The 20,907-nt window shown below is 42.2% G+C and overlaps 1 protein-coding gene across 1 annotated transcript; it reads left to right on the top strand.

Moving 5' to 3' along the window:
• The first annotated feature begins 4,359 nt into the window (after positions 1-4,359).
• On the top strand, positions 4,360-20,907 carry FAM98A (family with sequence similarity 98 member A). Its single transcript, XM_069010045.1, has 9 exons — positions 4,360-4,431; positions 4,635-4,713; positions 7,616-7,764; positions 9,340-9,474; positions 12,317-12,501; positions 13,463-13,543; positions 14,853-14,969; positions 17,341-17,508; positions 19,026-20,907. The coding sequence occupies exons 2-9, from the start codon at positions 4,661-4,663 to the stop codon at positions 19,782-19,784; spliced, it is 1,647 nt and encodes a 548-aa protein (XP_068866146.1). The 5' UTR covers positions 4,360-4,431; positions 4,635-4,660; the 3' UTR covers positions 19,785-20,907.

Raw genomic sequence — 20,907 nt, 5'->3', positions numbered from 1 at the left:
AAGAGAAGCTGCTTGCATCTTTTTTTCTCGCCAGGTCCAGACAGCATCAAGGCTGAATGTGTACTCCCAGTAAGCACACAACACATCTATGTGTGTGCACATGGCCAGCCACACAGATAAACACATATAAAACCAGAAAACAGCACTTGTGCAAATGAAAACAGGACCAACACCATAATCCTCCTTTTCTCTCTGGAATGAAGGTCTGTGGTGGAACATACAGAGAGACATACAGCATGGGCCTCCTTAGTAACAGGACAGATGCTCATTTATCCAGTAGCCAGCCCTGGATCCTTGTTCCCTCCAGCTGCAGATACCGATCATGGCAAGACCTCAAGGCTCACTGCCCCACTCAGTTTGCTGGCACCCACAAAGAGTCACCCAGAGTCTGCAGATCCCCTCAATAACTGGCCATGGGCAGTCAGCTCTGTCAGCTGGCCCTGGTACCCTCTCATCTCTAATCCTCTCAGGCAGAACCTGATGGCACAGCAGTAAGGACTGAAGAAAGTCCGGAGTGCTGAAAGTAGTCAGAAGCTCGGTGAATAGTAGGGGAAGTGCCATGTCATTGTCCTGCTCTTGATCTTTCGTGGTATCTGGTTTCATTTAGTACTACCAATATGCCATTTGGCTAACCAGAGCATGCTCTGAGCCAGAACTGACATTTGTAGACACCTGGCAAATCCAGCTGTATGTCTGGCAGGCAGTGAGCTTTTAGCTGCAGTACAGTGGCTGGATTCTGTTGCATCCAGACACGGAAGAAGCTGCAGCATCCTCAGAGAAATTAGTAAAACGATTTTGATATAAAAGTGCTTAGCAGCACTTTACCCCTCTGCACCTGGTAACACTCAAGTGTGTTTCATGCTGTTCTGCAAGTGCAGATTTCATATTTCATGCCACTGTCATGGGGATTTTTGACAGCCACAGAGCCAACAGGCAAGACCTGAGGTGGGGCTGGCATAAACACTGTGAAAATAAGTTTGTAATGAAATAAAGCCTGCCTTAAGGTTGTTGTCTTTGGCTAGCTTTCGTATGGAAGTGAGGTTTAAACCATCCGGGTGTGTCTTCAGTGACCTGGGCAAGTTCAACAAGTCTCCACCACGCTGGTGACAGGTTCTTTTGGTGCAAAGCTGAAGGAGGGGCTACAGCCTTACTTTATTAGCTCTGAGAGAATATGCTCAGGAGGAAGTCATTTATCTTCAGTCAGAGCTCACAGCATCCCAGACACCAAAACCAATCAATCACAGAAGGCAAGTACACAGGAAACCAATTGTCTTTGTTTAATGATAACTGGCATCTAAGCAGTGGAGCACCTCACACCTCTCACAATAAATATTTTTGGGCTGCAGAGCCTCAGGCCATGCATGGGCTGCCAACTTCCTTAACCTGTATGTAACAGCCTGGGAGCACCTGACTGATACCCACCACACACATCCTCATCTCTCCCGGGCTAAGGGGGTCAGGAGGGGTTTACAGGGGTCCCTTGAAGAGGATAGCAGCAGCCTGGGCTGGTTTGCTTCTTGCCATAGGAGAAATCAGTATTACATGACTTTTCTAGCGGTGGCACAGTGTAGGGAGTCATGTATGGCTCCAGCCAGGACGTTGCAGTCAAGCTGCCTGAGGGACACATGGGACTCCCAGTCCTACAGCTCTCTGTGAGTGAGGGCGGGGAGGGAAGGAGGCGTAACAAACCTACCCCAGGGAGAGAACAGAGACGAGGAGAGCTGAGCTCAGTTCTGCAGGCTGAGAAGTCTGCAGCGCTTTGTGTAGCCCAGGGAAATCTACCCCAGTTACCAACCTTCCATGAGCCAAAAGCCCAAGTGGCTGCTGCTCCCAGAAGTAACCTGTCTGTAGAGCTCTGTATCTCATTGTGCAACAGCAAAATGCTCAGGACAATATTATTTTGTTCAAGAGGCACTTGTATGCAAAACAAAAAGTGTCCAGCATCAAAACTAATTTCTTCTAGAGGGGCCAGGATGCCGTGCAGTGGCCATTCACACCTCCCATGCCTCCAAAATTTGCGTGGTGAAAAACCCTATGTTGGTAGGAAAAGAAAAAATCACAACTGCTAAGACACAATGACAAAGCAAAGCTCTCATCCCTGTCCCCAGGACAAAATTGTGGCTGCCTTCTCCAGGGTAGCATCACACTTCTCCAACTCTTCTTCTTCCCAGCCACAAGATGCGTATGTTTTTCAAGAAACTACTGATTTCCACAGCACAGAAGGGACATTAAAGCAGTTATGGAACTGAGTGACACAGACTGGAGAAGATGCCTTCCAAATTGTGTCTACCCTGCAGTATTGGCACAACTGAACCCAAGAGAGAAATACACTTATTTGTTTCAGAAGGCAGATGTTGTCAGCAGAGTGCCAAGATGAATACAACCCTTCTGTGCCGATGCTTATCTGAGCAGTAAATGTAGATGACAGCAAATGTCCCCATGAAATTAGCACAAAATCCTCGCTTCACAACATGTGCCGGTTCAGGATTGCACACAGGAACAGTGTCCATGTGACAAAATGAATAGTTTCATGTACTGCTTGCTCCTAGGAATGCTTTTAAACCCTAAATTTAGGGCAAGAAAAAAGAAGGTTCAGAAATAAGGGCTAAACATTGTCGTGAGCACAAGCAGCAGCAACAACTGAGCAGGGTCAGACTGTGGACATACTGCCCAGCTTTGTACACTTCCACTTGTGCAAGCAAGCTCAACCCAACCATTACATTAAAAAAAACCCCAAACTATGAAACAAAACCCAAACAGAACCCCTCAAGTCAACCAAACAAGCAAAAGGCTTTCAGCAGCAGTGTTGAATTTGTGAGGAAAAGCCTAATTCCCCAGATCTCCAGTTTAGACCATCCACCCAGGCAAGGCTCCCAAGCAGAACACCTGAGATGCTTTAAATCAAAAATGGGTCGACTAAAGGAAAATCAGGTAATTCTTACAGCCCAGCAGTGACAAGGCAGCTTGCCAGAAGCCTTTATCTCTTTCCTTTGTAAAAAATTGGTCTGTGGCTACACTGTACTAACTACTGTACAACTAGAAGTAAGTCCACAAAGTAGAATGCCTGTATTATTCCTTTGACATTAAGATTTTAGTCCTTAGGAGGTAATTTCCCCCTAAATGTGTAGTTTGATACGTCTTTAGTAGCAGAACTGGTGACTGAGCTGTCTGCTAGTGAAGTATTTGTTTTTTCTAGCCCTTCAAGGTACTGTTTCTTTATCCTCCTACCTAGCTTGAGGATACAAGATCCTTCATATTTTGACTGCAGCTTTTCTTCTTTGTACCTGCCAAGGGCAGTTTCATGAAGTACAGGACTCCCCTCCTGCAGCATCAGCTCGCTGCTGGTGACAGACTGGGATTATTTTTGGCACAAATGGTTTTGGCTTTCCCTATCATGGTGTAGCCATCCCAACATATGCTCTTATCCGTGGCTCCTTTCCAGTACTGACGTTGTGTGGGACTGCTGTCCCGGGCAGCTGGGCAGTGCTGGCTAACAGAGCTGCAGAGAGCAAAGCAGAATGAGCCCCTTTAGCCCCGTAACTGAGCTCTGTGTTACTGGTCATGGATCTGTACCTCCGTGCACGGCTTTCCCTCTTAAGATGCTGGCAACTGAGCAGCTGGGAAAAATGAACGCTGCTACACTCCTCCCCTGCCCCCCCCCCCTCCCGAATTTAAAATATTTTTTAAAAAAGCTGCCAGAGCGTCGCCTCGAGGAGTTTCACGGCACAGAGTCGGGCAGCCTCTGGTACGCTCAGCGCAGCCTTCGGCATCCCCAAACGCCACGTCCCGACAGGGACACCGCTGCAGCCCGCGCCGCCGGGGCACAGAGCAGAGGAGAAACGAGACCCGCAGATTCCATTTAGTAATTGAACCGAAACGATTTCGATTTATTAATTTTATTAATTGTACTCGCTGCCGGGCGCCCCCCGCGAGGGGCCCTGCTGCGCGCAAGGCATGCCGGGACTTGTGGTCCTGGACGTGCAGCGGGGTCTTCGCAGGGTGGGGACGCGCGCTCGCTGCCTGGCGTTGTTTGACCCTTCTGGCGCCCCGTCCTCCCCCTCCCTCGCCCGTTGCCGCGACGCCGCTCGCCGCAGCACATTCCTGCGCGGGCTCCGTGGCGGGGAGGGGGGCGTTCTTCTTCCGGGTCTGCCCTTGCTGGCGCCTGAACAGAAAAGTGAGATCTTTGGCTCGTCCCGGGCTCCTCTCCCACAAAAACAACCCGTTTTCCGGGCTTGGACCCGCGTCCCTGTTTAGCAATGCTGTTCCGCTCGGCGGATAGGCAGAGACCGCCGCAGACGGAGGCGGCGTCGGTCAGGCATGGGGTTGGGCGGCCCTAGAAAAGCCGGGTGAAGAGTGAGGCCGGGGCCCTCGGAGCCGTGCTCCCCGCCCTGAGATGCCAACCCGGCAGTCGGCGGCGCAGCTGCGAACGCTGTGCGTGGGGCCGCGGGGGCTCGGGAAGAGGGCGAGCATGGGGAGCGGGGAGAGGGGCTGCGGCCTCGGGGGCTCTCCCTTACCGCAGGGCGGGGGTTGAGAGTTGAGCCTCCCCCACGGGGCCGGGGTGGGCTGGAGAAGGGCGGGAATGGCGGGCGGTGGGAGTTCGAGTACTGGTGCCGCTGAGTCCCACTGTCGCGCAGGTCTGCCCCCCGTGCCTCGCCGCAGGATGGAGTTCGAGCTCCTGGAGAACGACGTGCTGGAGTCGCTGGAGGACCTGGGGTACGTGTCCGGGGGTGGGGGTGCGGGGCGCTCCCGGTGTGGGCCAGGAGCAGAGGGCGGCCCCGGCAGGGGACACAGCGCCGCTGTCCGCCCCGCACAGGCGGAGCCGCTGTCTCTCCGGAGGGCCACAGCGCACGGCAGCGCCTGGAATGGTCCCTTTTTGTCAGAGCTGCCCCCAGAGCGGGGCTGGTGATGATGCCCCAAGCCAGACGGGCAGGTTTTTAGCTGCTCGGCCTTGGCGAGCGTTGCACTTCTCTAATCTCTTTGATTCTTGGGTGCCATCTCGTCGGTTGCTGCTCTGTTCTGCCCAGCGGTCCTAGCTGAGGGTGGGAAGGGATAAAGAGACCTTTAAAGATAAGTTAGACAAGAAGAAAACTTTCAGGCTTCATATTTAGTGCGGGGAAAAATAGTAAAAAGAATCGCAAATTAGTGAGTGTTTTTTCTCTTTACATTTTTTAAGATGTAATAGGAAAAGCACAGGAAACTTTTGCTGTTTAAACCTGTTACTTTGTCAGAGTAACAGGTAAATAAACATAATTATGAAAGGGAGTGCATGGAGAACACGTCCTGCTGTAAGCTCCCATAGCTGTAAACTATTGAGAGTTCAGAGGACAGGCAGCTATAATTTCTGTTGGTTCTAAGCAAACAGCTGTATTTACTCACATTGGCCCCATTCCCATAAATCACTTTATGGCTAGAGTCATTATGCTCCAACAAAGATTATATTTCCAGGCTAAGTTAGTGATGATAGTTGCAAAGCTTGACAAATAGGCTTCTGTTTTGGCAGGTATTTCTCCAACTGAAATGTGAAAAGGCTGCTCTGCCACAATGAAAATACTCTGATTGGCTTCTTTTTTCTGTCATATGTTTAAAAGGGTACTAGTGGATTTGTGCTCCTGATTTGTGCAATTAGAGACAGGAAGTGTTGTTGATTTTTGATATAAAGAAATGAAGCAAACAGTGAAAGTAGATGAACAAGTAAGTCTCATGAAGCAAAATTGACAACAGTGGTTGAAAAGAAAATTTGGGGGATGAAAGACATGAGACCTCAGCAGTATTGGTAACAACTGGGAAAACTACTGCATGTGTCTAAAGGACTTCTGCTTCTTGGTGTCTGAAAAGACTGGGGTGTTTGAGGTTTTGGCAAAAGCTTCACGGTCTTCCTGGTCCAACTTACTCACCAGATACTGAAGCCATTTCTAATACATTGCTTGTTGGTTTTTTTTTTTTTAATAGCATTGCATGTTAAAGAGCTGTTTCTTTTTGTAATTGTGCTCAAGGTGTTCAGATGGTGGCCTCTTGTCTTGTAAATCAGTTTGCTGAACTGTTGAGAAAGCAAACAGACGGAATAGCACAATGTTACCAAAAGAGTGCATAGCTCTAGAACATGTGCCATTGGCAGAAATGGAAGGAAAAAGCTGCTTGCAAGGAATCTGCAAGTTGGATTATTGGCCAGATCAATGTGTAGGTGAAGTCATAGTTATCAGAAATAACACACTCAAGATGTTACCTCTGTTAAAGAAAAAATCTAGAAAAGGTGCCTCTAGAAAATGTGACCAGGGCCTTAAATCCTGATCCTGCCAAAGCAAAAGGCTTCCCACTGCTTCCTTTCTACTTTAATCTATAACTGGATGCTTCTATTCTGAGTCCCAGATGTTCCCAGACCTACACGTGTAGGTCTGAAACGTCTGTGGGATGGGACTTAAACTTGCTCTAATTAGCCTCTTGAAGTGTCCAGCCTACTGTGGTCATGGAGTAGGGTTGTAATACATGAGATTACAGCTTCCCACCAGCTGCCAGTAGATTAACTCTGTCACAAATCAAGCTGCTCTGTGAGGTAAAAGTTATTTTTGAGTGTGGCTTCTTCATTTTACTTGGCTGAAGTAACAGGCCACTACAGTAAAGGCCAAATCCTTTGTATGTGATACTAAGCACAGGAGCAGAGTGAAGAGAATTACATTTTGATTTGAGATTTTTTTTTTTTATTCCTGATGTTTGCCAAGAGTTGCCTGAACTCATTGGATTGTTGTGATGTAGTGGGTGACTTTACCCGGAAGTTTCCAAGAGAGATTTCAGTGGGTTATGTGCACTCTTGGATGTTCTCTTTTGGGGACAGTATACCAAAATATTGTACATTTTTTTTCTGAAATACTCGGGTGAACTCTAACTTGTGTTTCTACCTGGTTAATAAAGCAGCCTTCTCCGTACTCTTCAGTCTCCCCCCTGAGAGATTATCAGTAAACAGATGTCCTGAAAACTATGTTTTCTAAGATCTGATTGTAAACTCATGCTTTCTTACACTAGGTGTGATATTTGGCTTATTTTGCTTATGCAAAGAACTAATTCCATTAATTTTTCTTGTGCTTATTTAGGGAGGTTGGGTTTTCAGGAGAGGATATTGTCATGCAGATCACTTTTGTACTATTTCTATCAAAGGCTTTGTTTTGTATGGCAACCCTTTCATATGTGATAGGAAATGACAGAAAAGATGCACTTGTTCAGCAGTAATTATTCAACTGTAAAGCAGTATGTAGAGCTCAGGAAGGATTCTCTGAGACTGCAGTTGCCCTGGATAGATCTGTTGTCAGTAACATCTTCAAGAGATGGAGGCAGAGAAGTTGCCACTGTACATGGTAAGATTCTGGAGGAGGAAACCTTTGATGGTGATATTTTGTGACACAGTCTCTTGGATGGTAAATTAATGTGCACAGAAATGCTGAGTTTACTCAGATGTTTTCCGTGTGCTTCTTGCTAGAGTTCAGTCCAGGAATCATCGCTCCTGGAGATCAGCACTGCAGACGTATTGTGGTTGTAGCTCTCAATATGTTTAGAGGGTAAAATAAATCTATCAAAGGACATTAGTCACAGCAAATATGAATATTAATTTTGTTTTACTTCGCAGTTACAAAGGCCCGTTGTTAGACGACGGAGCGCTGGCTCAGGCAGTCTCTCATGGAGCCAGCTCCCCTGAATTCACCAAACTCTGTGCTTGGTTGGTGTCTGAGTTACGGCTCTTCTGTAAACTAGAGGAAAACGTGCAGGCAACCAACAGTAAGTAGTCATAACTCCAGCACAAACATGCACTTAAAGGGTGTTCTTGCATGCCACAGAGATTAGGGCTGACGATATCTGTTGTACCAGGGAGTGTTGTCTGCACACTGCCAGATTTTGGATATTTTCCACCTCAAGCTTGCCTAACAAACAGCCAGTATAGGTTGAAATAATAGTGGCGATCAAACTGTCTTTCTTCTGAAATTAGCTTTTTCTTTCAATTTTTCAACCATATTGTTTTTTAACGTTCTTAGGTGGATTTAGGAAAACATTAGTGCTAGTGGGGTTTTTGTTAGATCGTAAGAATATTTTATTTAAATGCTTCCTTTTGTAATTTTGATGTCAGTAATACTACTATTCAGGGTAACATTCTTCTGACTACAGTAACCATATTTTCTTTTTAGTGTTGGTTACCTTAACTCTGTGCTTGCTATGAATTTTTCCCTCTTCATGAAATGCTCTGAGAAGGAGCCTGAAAATGATTGTTTGTTTTTCATTTTGGTGGAGGAAGCAAACCTTAGCTTTCAAACAAAAAGTTGGTTTTGGTCAGCTAGTCGTGACATTCTACAGATTAAATTGTTAAATTGGTATAATAACCCATATTGCTGAATATCTAATATATTAACTCATAATGTCTTTATGAGCTGAGCTTTGTATTTACTCGGTGGCCAAAGGTTGTTGCCTTTTACCTCAGCATCTGTTGCTTCCTTTCTCTCTGTTTTTGACATGTTCGTTCTTTTTACTTTGAGTGTATTTCACATTCTTTCTCTGTAGCAATACAGTATCTCACCCCCTCTAGTAGTATAAGGTTCCTATTCTATGTTTTGTGTAAAAATACAATCCAGAAATTTTCCAACACCAATTTCAAGTTCTTTAAACACAGTGATAGAAACATATTAGCTGGAGTACCTTCAAGACCTACCTTCATTTTGTATGTCTTGAGTTTGGGAATAACAGACATATGGGGTTGAAGTCTCTTTCCAAAAGATAAAAAATAGTTACTTCTCATCACAGTTTTTTTTTTACCTAACAAATTCTGATTAGTTTCAGTAATTTTTGACAGAAATATCAGTCAAAGGTTTGGTTCACATGACTTAATTATTTTTAAAGGATATTGATATGAAATAAAATCAGTTGACAAATGTGGGCTTACAGGGAGAAGAAATAGAAAAAAAAAAGAGCATTCATAAGCCGTGTTTATTATTCATGACTTGTCATAACTATCTGAGACATTTGTAATGGGAAGAGATAATTGATATTTAAAATACACCTGTAAAATTTGTGATGTTTTTAATGTCCCCTTTCATTGTAGAAGTTGCCGGTGCCTGTCTGTTGTAGCTTGGAAAAGCTGTCAGTGAAACAAAATTTTACATTAATGAAGCATATCATGGTTCCAAATAGGTTATGCTGTGTCTTGGAGGAACCCAAGAAATGCACTTGGCCTCCATTAAAAACAGGTCTTAGTATTAAATAGCAACTCGAGCAAAAGATTTATTTTTTTAAATAACTGATTCATTCTAATCATAGCCCCATATATATTAGCAGTGAATGAATTATTATTCTTTTCTTTCTAAGGTCCAAATGAAGCAGAAGAATTTCAGCTTGAAATGAGTGGGTTGCTCTCTGAAATGAACTGTCCGTATGCGTCATTAACATCAGGAGATGTGACAAAACGCCTTCTTAATCAAAAGAACTGTCTCTTGCTGCTTAGTAAGTTAAAAGGGTGCTTGGAAGCAAATCTGGTTTTCTGCAAGGTTCATAGTATTGTTTCTTCCACTTAATGAGATACTGGTTTGTCTAGCACAATGTACCACAGTGTAGTTACCTAAAAATATGCATTATTTTTTCTGTAATTTACAGTGTCAGAGTATGACACTTCTGGGTTTACCAGTCAATGTGTAGCCAGTATATGACAGAAGATATTATGAGTATTAACGTTTTTTGCATTCACAAGCAAAAAGCCTGTCCTAGTACTTCTGAAAAGGCACAACAAAAAGGGGATTATTTGAAGACTTCTGCCAGAATGTAGCCACTGAACTCTACTTAGCATGGTTGTAAAAATGACCACTAACATCGGATGCATCATAGTTTTGGAGCCCCCTCCCAGTGTGATGACTTGCAAGGTGCCACAAAACTCGCATTTTCCTACACTGACAGCACCTGGAATTGTTATGAAAGAGAGAATGTTTTATCCCAACTTCCAGTTCTTTTGATCATCATCCTTAGCAAATAGCTTCACTGTTGCCTTCTGCTGACTGAAAGGAAATTAATGTTAGCAATGGTGATGTCTTTTCTACCCATCAAATCTCAATAGCTAAATTGGTTTTATTTCTGCTTATGAAATGTTAGAGGAGAAGAAATAGTACTTGAATTTGTAAAAGGTGTGTGATATTGACTCACATTAAAAATAAAAGTACAAGTCTCAGAGTTAGAAATTGCAGTACTAATTTTAATCTGATCTCAAATTAAATGTGAGTTAATGTTTTATTTGCTTCCTCAGTTGCTGCTGATTCTTTAACTTTTCAAAGCAGAAATTTAGTTCTGCCTTCATCTGAGATACAAAAGTTAATTACAGAGTAGGTTCCTGTATTTCAACAGCAGGAGAAAGATGAGAAGACTTAATCTGATTTTTTTTTGTAGTATGTTCAAAAATGTCAGATGAAGTGAGGTAGTTGTTGCATTTAAAATAATTTGTAGCTCAACCAATCTCCTGTTCAGCTTATTTTCTCTCAGCCAAGCCATTCAATAAATTTGGCTTGTCTGTGACACACAGTTTATCCCAGAGGTCCTTTGGGATGTACGTTTTGGTAATATAAGGCCGTGTTCAGGAGCTGAACTTCGGTATCCCATCTGGCAGGAATACTGTGTTTACTGTCAAATGTGAAATTGCAATAGTGCCAAACTCCTTTTTTGTGCACCACGGTAGTTGCATAGCTTTCTTAAGCTGCATCAAGTGAACTTATTAGGTATCCTGTTGTGAGCCATAAAACTAGTTTTTTTTGGGAGAAACAGGATAAACCTCTGTAATGAAATGCCAGGGTATTTTACATTTTAATGAAATGCAGCACAGTTTATGTCACTTGGAAGATGTAGCAGTATTGCTGGGAGAGGAATGCACCAAATAAACCTAAGTAGTTAGGATTGATTGTCCTGAGTGTGTAGCATCACTAGAATACAATGTTAGGTACTGGCATCTGCAAAAACAAAAAGTACAAGAGTTTCAGGCTGGTTCAGAAGAGGTCTGCAAAAAAGAATCACTATCTGAAGAACATTTGTCTTAGTGATAGACTTAAAAATTTTTGTCATTATCAGAGGAGGTTGAAGGTAGCTTAAATGGGATCTTTAAGTTTTTGAAACAAAATTATTCTGGTAGTTTCTTTTCCAGTAGGCCTGAAAAGAGTGTAAATAATTGGAAGTTCAGTGTAAGAAAACCCTGTATAAAGTATTGCTGAAAGAACTGAGAGGATGTTTCACTGCTTTACATACTCTTAAGAATTTTTTTATTTATAAAGTGTTCTGTATCTTTAGCAGAAGACATTCTAGAGATCTAGAAGAAATTCTAGAGATCGTTAAAATGCTGTGTTTTATTAATCTTTTTATCTGCCCAGTTTTAGGAATAATAAGCTTCTTCTGTACAGCCATGGGTTTACTTCTCTGCTCACAAGTGTGTCTGCGGTATCAATTTTTCTTATTTTTAGAAATGTTTATGTACATTATTGCTATGGTCACTCAGTGTGACTAATGAGAAGAGTATTGTTAAACCTGTGCATTTTTTAAAAGTCAAACCTTAAAGTTGTGACACCTGCCAACAAAGGCTCTTTGTATCATAAATTTGTATCCCTGTAAATGACACCTGATGCTGAAATTCTGGACATATACTGTGTTCAGAAATTGTGATTTTGATTTTTCTCTGTTTGATAAAGGACTTACAATGTAGTGGTAGGCTCTTACAGTTCTGATATTGAAGAGAACTTCAGCCATTCTAGCTTCTATTTCATCAGTTACAGCCTTCCTTTCCAAAGTTATTGTAAACATGAATTCTCAATAGTACTTCTAAGTGGGATTATTTTTCCACTCTGCATTTTGCATGGGAAAGTAGAGGAGATTCACCCAACATTTCACTTCTCTTTACTCGTTTCCTTGCTTTTTTCCTAGAGCCTCAAGAAGTGCTTGCTTGACTACCCTTAATGCACATCCCAGTCCCTCATCCTGCTTGTTTCCATGTTCCTAGTTTCCTGTCTTTGCTGGGTGAAGCATGAAGGAAAAGAGCTGTGCTCTGTTGAACTCTGGGATTAATACCTGCTGGAATCATGGGGATTTTTTCCAGGCTTTAATTGGTTGTACTAAACCTGTCCTCTGTTGTGTTTCTAGCACTGAACTCTGTAATTATTATAAATACGAGTGTTCTGTGGATACAAAATTTCTATCCCTCACTCTATCTAAAACAGTCCATTTGCACAGCTGTTGTTTGTAAGCACTTGAGTTTTCACTGGCTCTAAAATAACTTAACTCTGCTGGATCTGATGGTCAAATCTAATTTTTCTTACCCCAGCATACCTCATCTCAGAACTGGAAGCTGCCAGAATGCTGTGTGTGAATGCCCCTCCTAAAAAAGCCCAGGAAGGAGGTGGCAGTGAAGTCTTTCAGGAGCTGAAAGGCATATGTATTGCTTTAGGCATGTCCAAGCCTCCTGCCAACATAACGATGTTCCAGTTCTTCAGTGGAATTGAAAAAAAAGTAAGATCCAAAGGAGGAAAAGTTGGAATACTTATGATGTTACTGTTTTGATGGAAAATAGTTCTGCTACCTGGGCGACATTTGTCTCTTGTGAAACTCCAGTGTTTGAATTGTGAAGGAGAGTTAATGTGTTTTATTGCATATGCAAAGAGAATTTTGAAAATGATTTAAAAGGCTTTTTCCATGCCAGGGCATGAGGTCAGGGACTACTGCTATCATTGCCTTCCAGGGTGACTGCTCTAGGTTTTCATGCCATCACTTGCTGCAGGAGACATAGAAAATGCTGAGCTTAGGCCTCAGGAAGAATGTTAAAGAGAAATGTTTTTCAATAAATACACCTAAACAAATTTGTATGGGATGATGTTTTTATTTTTTTAGTGTTTTAAAAATGTTTCAGTTAAAAGGTGGTGTAACTAAAGTAAAACTTAACACCTTTTCCCTAAGACTTCATCAATTTGTGTGATTCCATTTATTTGTATTCCTTACACGTGTGTGTTCTCTGGGCTGTTGTGATTTTTTTAAAATAAGTTGTGCCCAAACTCCTAAAATGCAAGTTAGATTTAAAATTTCATATTAAAGATTTTTCTCCTTTTGATTGTAAAGAGGGATCCTTCTTTGGGTTATGTTATATTTCACATGGTCTTAATATAAGCTTTTTGATACAAACGTGGTTTTTTTCTGAATTAAAGAGATGATGTGTAGAATAATCCTTGTTTTAACTGTGGATCTAGTCTGTAGTTCCTTCTCTTAATTTCTGAGTAATTATAGCTGAGACTACCAGAAATCTAAAAACAGTTGCCTTCCAAAAGAAGTGTGCATGGTTCTCTGTTCCAGAGAAAATACCTTGATATTGGAGGTTGCTCTGTCATGCCTCTGACTATCCACCAGTCCTCTCCTTTAATTTGAATCTTGAAAAGCTAATTTTGTTAGCCAAAGCTTATAATTTTGTGTCTCCTAACAGCTGAAGGAAACTCTAGCAAAGGTTCCACCTAATCATGTTGGAAAACCTTTACTGAAGAAGCAACTGGGACCAGCTCACTGGGTGAGTAGTTGCAGGTATTAGAGCCTGTTTGCCTTTTTCAAGTATATAAAGTATTGATCTTGATTCTGTGTGTTGCAAAATGATTGATTCTTCTTTCTGAGAGCAAGACGATAATTTCTTGCAGTATAATGTATATGTTGGTGCAATAAACGTGCAGCAGCTGATAAGATCTTAGACTCATGAATCTCTAGGTCCAGGTGCAAGCTAAACTTTTCCAAAATAAGAGATCTACAGTGGTGGTGCTGACCAGCATGCTTGTGCAGTAGCTTAAACCTTCCTCTCCTGGCCTTTGCCACCACTGTCTGTGTGATCTAGCCCAGCTGAGATGGTGTCGTATCTGCTCCTGGGGCTTTTTTTTAGCTAAACTATGGGTCTTTTCATAATGCCCTCCTCTTTCTCTCATTTGGAGTAGTCTGCTTCCTTTCCAGCCTCTCCAAGAGGCAGTGAGTATGCAGATGGGAGCTGGGAGAGACGTTGTACACCCAGGCTGCAGAGCCGGGATCTTCTCCAGCTGGGATTTGTCACCTGCTGTTCTAGGAGGATGGTGCCTGGGTTAATCACTGCTGCTGCACCAAGCACAAAGCTATGGCTGCTGCTGCAAGACTTCAGGTCTCTCTTGCCTCTCTTGCTTAAGGCTGAAGCACATCTTCTCCCAGTAGTCTGCTTCCTTCAGTGTTTGTACTGTTGAGACTAAAGTGGGCCCCACTGCCCCCCCTCCAGCCAGGCCTCTGTCGATACATAAATTATTTCCCTAATGGTGCCTATCTCGCCTGCTGCTCTAACGAAACCACTTTCTGCTACCAGGTGTGTTTCTCATGGTGACTTTTTCCTTTAGGGCACTTTGTTGTTTTTCCTGTATGCAGATTGTACTTTAATCAAGATCCTCTTACAGTACTGTACTTACTTTTAGTCCTTTATCTTTGCTCTATCTTTGTCCTTAAGCTTACTACTTTTAAAGAAGGCAAGGATGTCGTGTTTCCTAGGACTTACATATGCCCTTGCTTCAGCTTGTTGCCTGTAGTATATTCTCACCTTTGCTTCTCTGTCCTGGTGGATGTTGAGAAAGCAGTGTGTGCAGTTTTTGTGCTGTTAGAAATGTTAGAAGGCTGAACATGAGCCTTGGAAGCTTCAGGAAGATAACATCTGCAGGCACAACTTGGCTGTGAGTCCATTTGACAAGGTAGATAATTGCAATCTTAAGCCCTGCATAGCATCTCTGTGTGTCATACTCTCTTCCATCCACATAGTTTATTAAGTAGAAATGTTCTATCTATGATCTATAAATAATGCTTGCAAATTTTTGTTTCAGGAAAAAATTGAAGCAATTAATCAAGCCATAGTCAATGAATACGAAGTCCGAAGAAAACTGTTAGTCAAACGTTTGGATGTTACTGTGCAATCCTTTGGCTGGTCAGATAGAGCTAAGGTACAAATAACTTGCTGTGAAGTCGTGGTTAATGGTAACCCTTTATAATAAGTATCTCAGCAAAACTGCATCATTGTTTTGTCCTTCATGAGTCAAAAATAATCACAGGAGTTGTCTGGTTTTGAGTATCTGAACAAGTTTATGACAGTGTAAGAGGATTAAAAATATTTTATTAAAACTGATTTGTTGGATTTTAAATCAGTTTGTAAAATGAGAAGACAGACCATGTGTAACTACACACCAAAGCCACTAGAAAAAAAAAGCGATTACTGATCCAACCATGTTCAGAGTACCATAATGTGAACCATTAGGTGCTGTGTCTCATGTGATGGTAGAAAAGCATCTTCCTGTTGACCATCCCATATCTTACTTTGTGCTGTCCACAGCGGTCAGATTTCCTTAACTCAAAGTGTGTTTGCAAGCACAGCTTCCCAGATGCACATGAGAAAAGCTGCTAAGGCACTACTTGTTCTTACCTCATAGACAGGGTAATACTTTATGTGCTTCTTCTGTCTTTGAACCGTGCAAGTGGCTGTGGCATGAGATCTGTTCTCCTTTGAGTATGTGATGCATAATGTGCTTTTAGAAATAATTACATGGTTTCCCTATTTCCTATGTCTCAGAAGGAAATTACAAGATTTAAAAAAATAGTAAATATAATTTAGTTTCTAGGACTGAACTGGATCTGCTAACATGGTGTTTATGAATGCTGCTGACAGTGTTTGAGTGGCACATAGAATCATCAAGTGGGTTTTTTTAATAAATGTTTTTTTCAAAAAGCAACTGTACTTTAATAATAAACTGTGACCTGTCCCATTTTCTGTTTCATCATCTGAATAGGACTTCTACTGGTGTACTCTCTCTTAAACCTTGTATTCTTCAGGCTTTTTAGTAGATGACTGAAGAACTAGCTGACTGTTTAAATATTTTAATAGTGAATAAAAATGAGCAAAAAAGTGAATTATGTTTAAAAAGCAGAGATTTCTAATTGTGTTACAGCTTTGCCATCTTTATCCATGTGTTTTTGTTTTTTTCCCTAGGAATTCTCAGATATTTTTGAACTTGACTAGCTACACAAAATATTTTCACAAAACCCACAAACTGTGTATATGGATTTATATCTATTAAAATGCAATTTTTTTTAGAAGCATAACAATACAAAATTGGAGAATGTTGCTGTAGTATTCCAGTTTGTTTTGACAGTAACTTTTAGCTAGATGGTAATTTTATTTTTTTATTTGAAAAGTACCAGAATACAGTAGTATGACTAAATAGCCATTTCTCCAGGTAGTGAAAATGCCAGGGGGAAAAAAAACCTTGCAGTCTATTAATAGGGATTTTTTAAAGTTAAAATTTCAAGTTTCACCTATAACAGTATCATAGCACCAAAACATTGTGTTCAGAGCTCAGTCAGGCTTACCAGGGAAAAACACACTAGTACTCTGGTGAATACGTTTGCTTCTCCTACCTTTAGCCAGTGTCATATTCCAGTTTTCTGCCTTTAGATGGAAAATAAGATTTTAGGATTTTAAAATGTGCTCCTAAGTTTTTTCACTGTTAAGATGTGTTGGAAAACCTGGTTTGCCTATCCTCACTGCCTTCATCTGCATTCAGATAGCAATCTGGTTTATCCCAACTGCATCACACACTCTACTCTGTTGATAACTGAAGAGAGATATAAATTGTGTGGTAACTCACGTCTGGTAGCACAGATTTCTCATGTGTCTCAGCTGGAAAATTTTGGAGGTGTTCAAAAAAGCCAGAATGGTTAATGCTGAAAGGCAGTAGAGGAAGAGACATTGCATACAAGGCAAAGTTGAGTGTAGGATCTTATTTCTAGTTCTGCCAGTCGCTCTTGGTGCCTTGTCTTTGTGAGGAAGCTGACTGGAGTGAAGAGCTACCAGGACCTTTTTCTGCTGAGAAGTGTTGGAGATGGGGTGATGCTGGCCTAACTGGAATGGGTGCAGGTCAGGGTGAAAGCACAGAAGGAGGCCTGGAGCCTAAACACAAGTGTGTTTTGCTTTCAGTGTCTTCTGGACACTAGCAGAAATTCACATAACTGTATGACACACTTCTATTATGTGTTTGACTGCCTGAAAGTAATACAGTCTGTATGTATATACATTAAAATTGTCAGCTCATTGGTGTCTTGGCAGTTCAGTCAGAATTGTGTTTCCTATTTACTTAAGAAATGAATGTGACAAATGCTAGTTTTTTTTAAGTAGTCCTTAGTTATAAAGTGCTTCTTGCTGATTTTATATTAACTTTTTGTTCTATTTGCAGTAGTGGCTTGTTATTCATTGCTGATTTGATTCTTCTGTGGAGGTGTCCCATTGCTTTGACTGGGTTTTATTTTTCTTTACTCCAACAGAGTCAAACAGAAAAACTGGCTAAAGTCTACCAGCCAAAACGTGCCCTCTTATCTACTAAGTGCACTATATCAATTGCAAACCTCTTGGCGGCTCGGCAAGATCTGTCAAAGATTATGAGAACAAGCAGCGGGTCCATCCGAGAGAAGACTGCATGTGCCATTAATAAGGTACCTTTGGTGACAAATGGCTTTTGTTCTTTTAGGAATATTTAATGTAGGAATGTAGTAACAAATCCTACTTTTTTTCAGGAGGGTAAGTGGAATTTGGAAATAGAGGATAAGAAACTTGGTGTTTATACATTCCAGATAACGCATTAGTGCATTACGGATAGTGCAGGTTCAGCTATTGAGGTTCATAGTGTCTCTTCTTTGGGGCAGTAAAAAATTGCTGAAGTACCTTGGATTACTTTCAGTGGGAGTAGGCCTGCTCTGTCTTATCATAATTACTGTAGTCATTACACTACTGCTACCTAATTCTGTCACCATGTCTAAAAAAACATGTACATAGTAACTGTGTTTCTGGTCTATGTAAATAGAATGTACTAAGATCACAAGGCAAGGATCCGACAAATGAGATTGCCCTGGATACACAAATAGATTATAGTCAAGTGTATGGTTCCAATAACGACACAGTAGAAACATGACTTACACTAAACAATTTGCCTTGTTTCAAAAATTATAATTTTACAAGAGTAATAGGCTCACAAAAGTATATGTGCTGAATTTGCAGCTCAGTAGCTATGTACAGCAGCATATTTGGTGCTTTAAAACTGTGGGGATAGGTGCATGCTTTTCTACCTTCTGAGTACCAACTGTACCTCAGGTAAAGCTCTAATTTAGGAGAGAATAGTGGTGTGCTGATTTGACCACAGTCCATCCACCCCAGATAATTTCTGCACCTTTTTAGTGTCGTTGGGGCGTAAGAAATTAAGTGGTAAGACCTGGTTGATTATATCATCGGAATGTATGTATGTTTTAGTAGGAATGCAGTATTGCTCTGCTGCTGATGCATAATCTGTTACCTTATCTCCATTATCAATATTAAATGTTTTCCAAGGCAGTAGCACGAAATAGCAAAGTAGCCGACTTCCGTTGAAGTTCCTTTGTTATATTGTTTTAAATCTTAAAGCAGTACAAATGTCCTGTCCTATTTTGTCTTGCTAAATTTTTAACATCACACCATCCTTAGACAGCTGAAGACTTCTAGAGTCTTGCTCCACTCTGATCAGTGCTGTCTCACATCTGTCTGCTGTTAAGCTTCTGTGTATCCTTACTGAAAAATAGAATTTTTTTTCCATTTATTTATCAAGTCAATGTCTTCTACAGCAATTCAGAGCACTAGTTAGGAGAGAGATGGTTGCACTGTACTTGTGCTTATTTGAGTTTAGCACTCTGGACTGATAAAGAGTTAAGTGAAAGACTCTCTTGGTGCTGCCCGTGCTGGTGTGCCTGCTGTTTGAACAAAAAGCACAGATCTCCTGACTTGTCTTGTGCTTCAAGTACTAGATAATCCCTGTTTAATTTTTGTTAACTGGAGACAGAGGTCTGTCACATTCAAACAAACAAAATTTGCCTCTGGATGTAAAAAACCTCGGAGTGGGTGCTGTCTGTGGTGTGTCTCAGTAAATGTGATTTCTCTGTGAGGTGTCACAACTCCTATGGCAGTTTTCCCTTTCCCTTTGCAGGTGCTAATGGGCAGAGTGCCTGACAGAGGAGGAAGGCCCAATGAAATCGAACCTCCACCTCCTGAGATGCCACCATGGCAGAAAAGACCAGAGGGTGGCTCACAACAAGGTGGTGGCAGAGGCGGAAGAGGTGGCTACGACTCTTCCTATGGAGGGCGGGGAGGTTATGACCATGGGGGTCATGACCGAGGAGGAAGAGGAGGCTATGACTCATCATATGGAGGGCGAGGAGGTCATGAACAAGGAAGCCATGATAGAGGGGGACGAGGAGGACGTGGTAGTTATGATCATGGCGGCAGAGGAGGAGGAGGAGGAAGAGGAAACAAGCTTCAAGGAGGCTGGACAGATGGTGGAAGTGGTGGCTACCAGGATGGCAGCTACAGGGAGAGCAACTACAGAGATGCAGGTTTTCAAACAGGTGGTTACCATGGTGGTGGTGGTGGCTACCAAGGAGGAGGCTATGGTGGCTACCAGTCATCATCTTATTCTGTAAGTGGCTACCAGGGGGGTGGTGGCGGTAGCTACCAGCAAGACAACAGATACCAAGATGGTGGGTCCCACAGTGACCGAGGGGGTGGACGTGGAGGAGGGAGGGGTGGCCGTGGTGGTCGTGGTGGCCGTGGAGGTCAAGGAGGTGGCTGGGGGGGCAGAGGTGGACAGAACTTTAATCAAGGAGGGCAGTTTGAGCAGCACTTCCAGCATGGAGGTTATCAGTATAATCAGTCTGGCTTTGGACAAGGAAGACATTTCACCAGCTGAGGCTGCTAAAAATTTACACTTCAGCAGAGCTCACATAATAAAAATCTGGTTTCAGAGGCCTGACTTAAATGCTGCTTTGAATTAGTACAGGTTTGTACACAGCAGGTGGAATCTCTTTGGGTGGGATGTTTTGCATTGTGCAAAGTACAACTTTGTGTAGACCTCTCCTCCCCATGCACCTCCAACCTGTCTGAATGAAAGGTATTGTCACTACACCCTGCCCCCTAAACATCATCTAATAGCCATGCTTTTTTGATGTTGGACTGGTTCCCTCTGCTCAAAACACTTCTGTTCTGAATGTGCCTGCTGTGTTTGCCTTCTGTTTTGATTTGGATAAATACCAAGACCTGTCAAATTTGTCTGTTATAATACACAGTAGAACTTCTGCATTCCTCCCCCCCATAACCATTGTTGAGTTACACATTCTAAACCAGTTCAGAGTGTTGCTTTTTGGCTTGCTGACCTCTTGTTTCAGTCTCCATAACGTTACAGCACGTGCGTGTGCACAGGGAGCTCCTCTGACAAATGGGATTTGTGTTATCTGAGCTCTGCTGTGGATGCCATGTTCAGTAGCCTTATCTCCTGCTAAACAACGTTTTCCCACCTGCTCAACTCTGAAGACTGACTGCCGCCAAAATCTGCAAAGATCATTTCAAACTAAGCTAAATTGTGAACCGATAGTGTGTGTAGGCCTGTAGTTAGGTGTAGCAATTCAAACTGACCTGCATCCATCCAAAACAAGTTGCTCCTCCCCCAAACCTAATTTTTACTTGAAATCAGCTAGAAAAAATGACAAACTGAAGTTTATTTTATTTGCAAGTTAATACCACTGGCTCAGCAAATCTAGGGCAATTTGTTTTGGGGGTTGTCTTTTTAAAGAAATGCACTACGGCCTGGGAATATTAGTTCCTGCCTGGAGGAAGCCCTTTTATTATTGCTGCAGAAAACAAAACCTGGCTGAGTTTGGTGTTCTAATGTTTGGGTTTTTTTTCTTTACTGAAAGCCGCATAATGCTTCTTGCTGGGTTTTTTGTGTACATAAACATTGTCAAAAAGCTGTGAAAGAAAATGGCTGAAGGTGTGCTGTTGTATAAAAGGTGAGCAATAAAAGTATCTGTATGTTC

The sequence above is a fragment of the Aphelocoma coerulescens genome, chromosome 3 (assembly GCF_041296385.1).
Source record: "Aphelocoma coerulescens isolate FSJ_1873_10779 chromosome 3, UR_Acoe_1.0, whole genome shotgun sequence".
Taxonomy (NCBI): Eukaryota; Metazoa; Chordata; class Aves; order Passeriformes; family Corvidae; genus Aphelocoma; species Aphelocoma coerulescens.
This window is presented reverse-complemented; position numbering and strand designations above follow the sequence as displayed.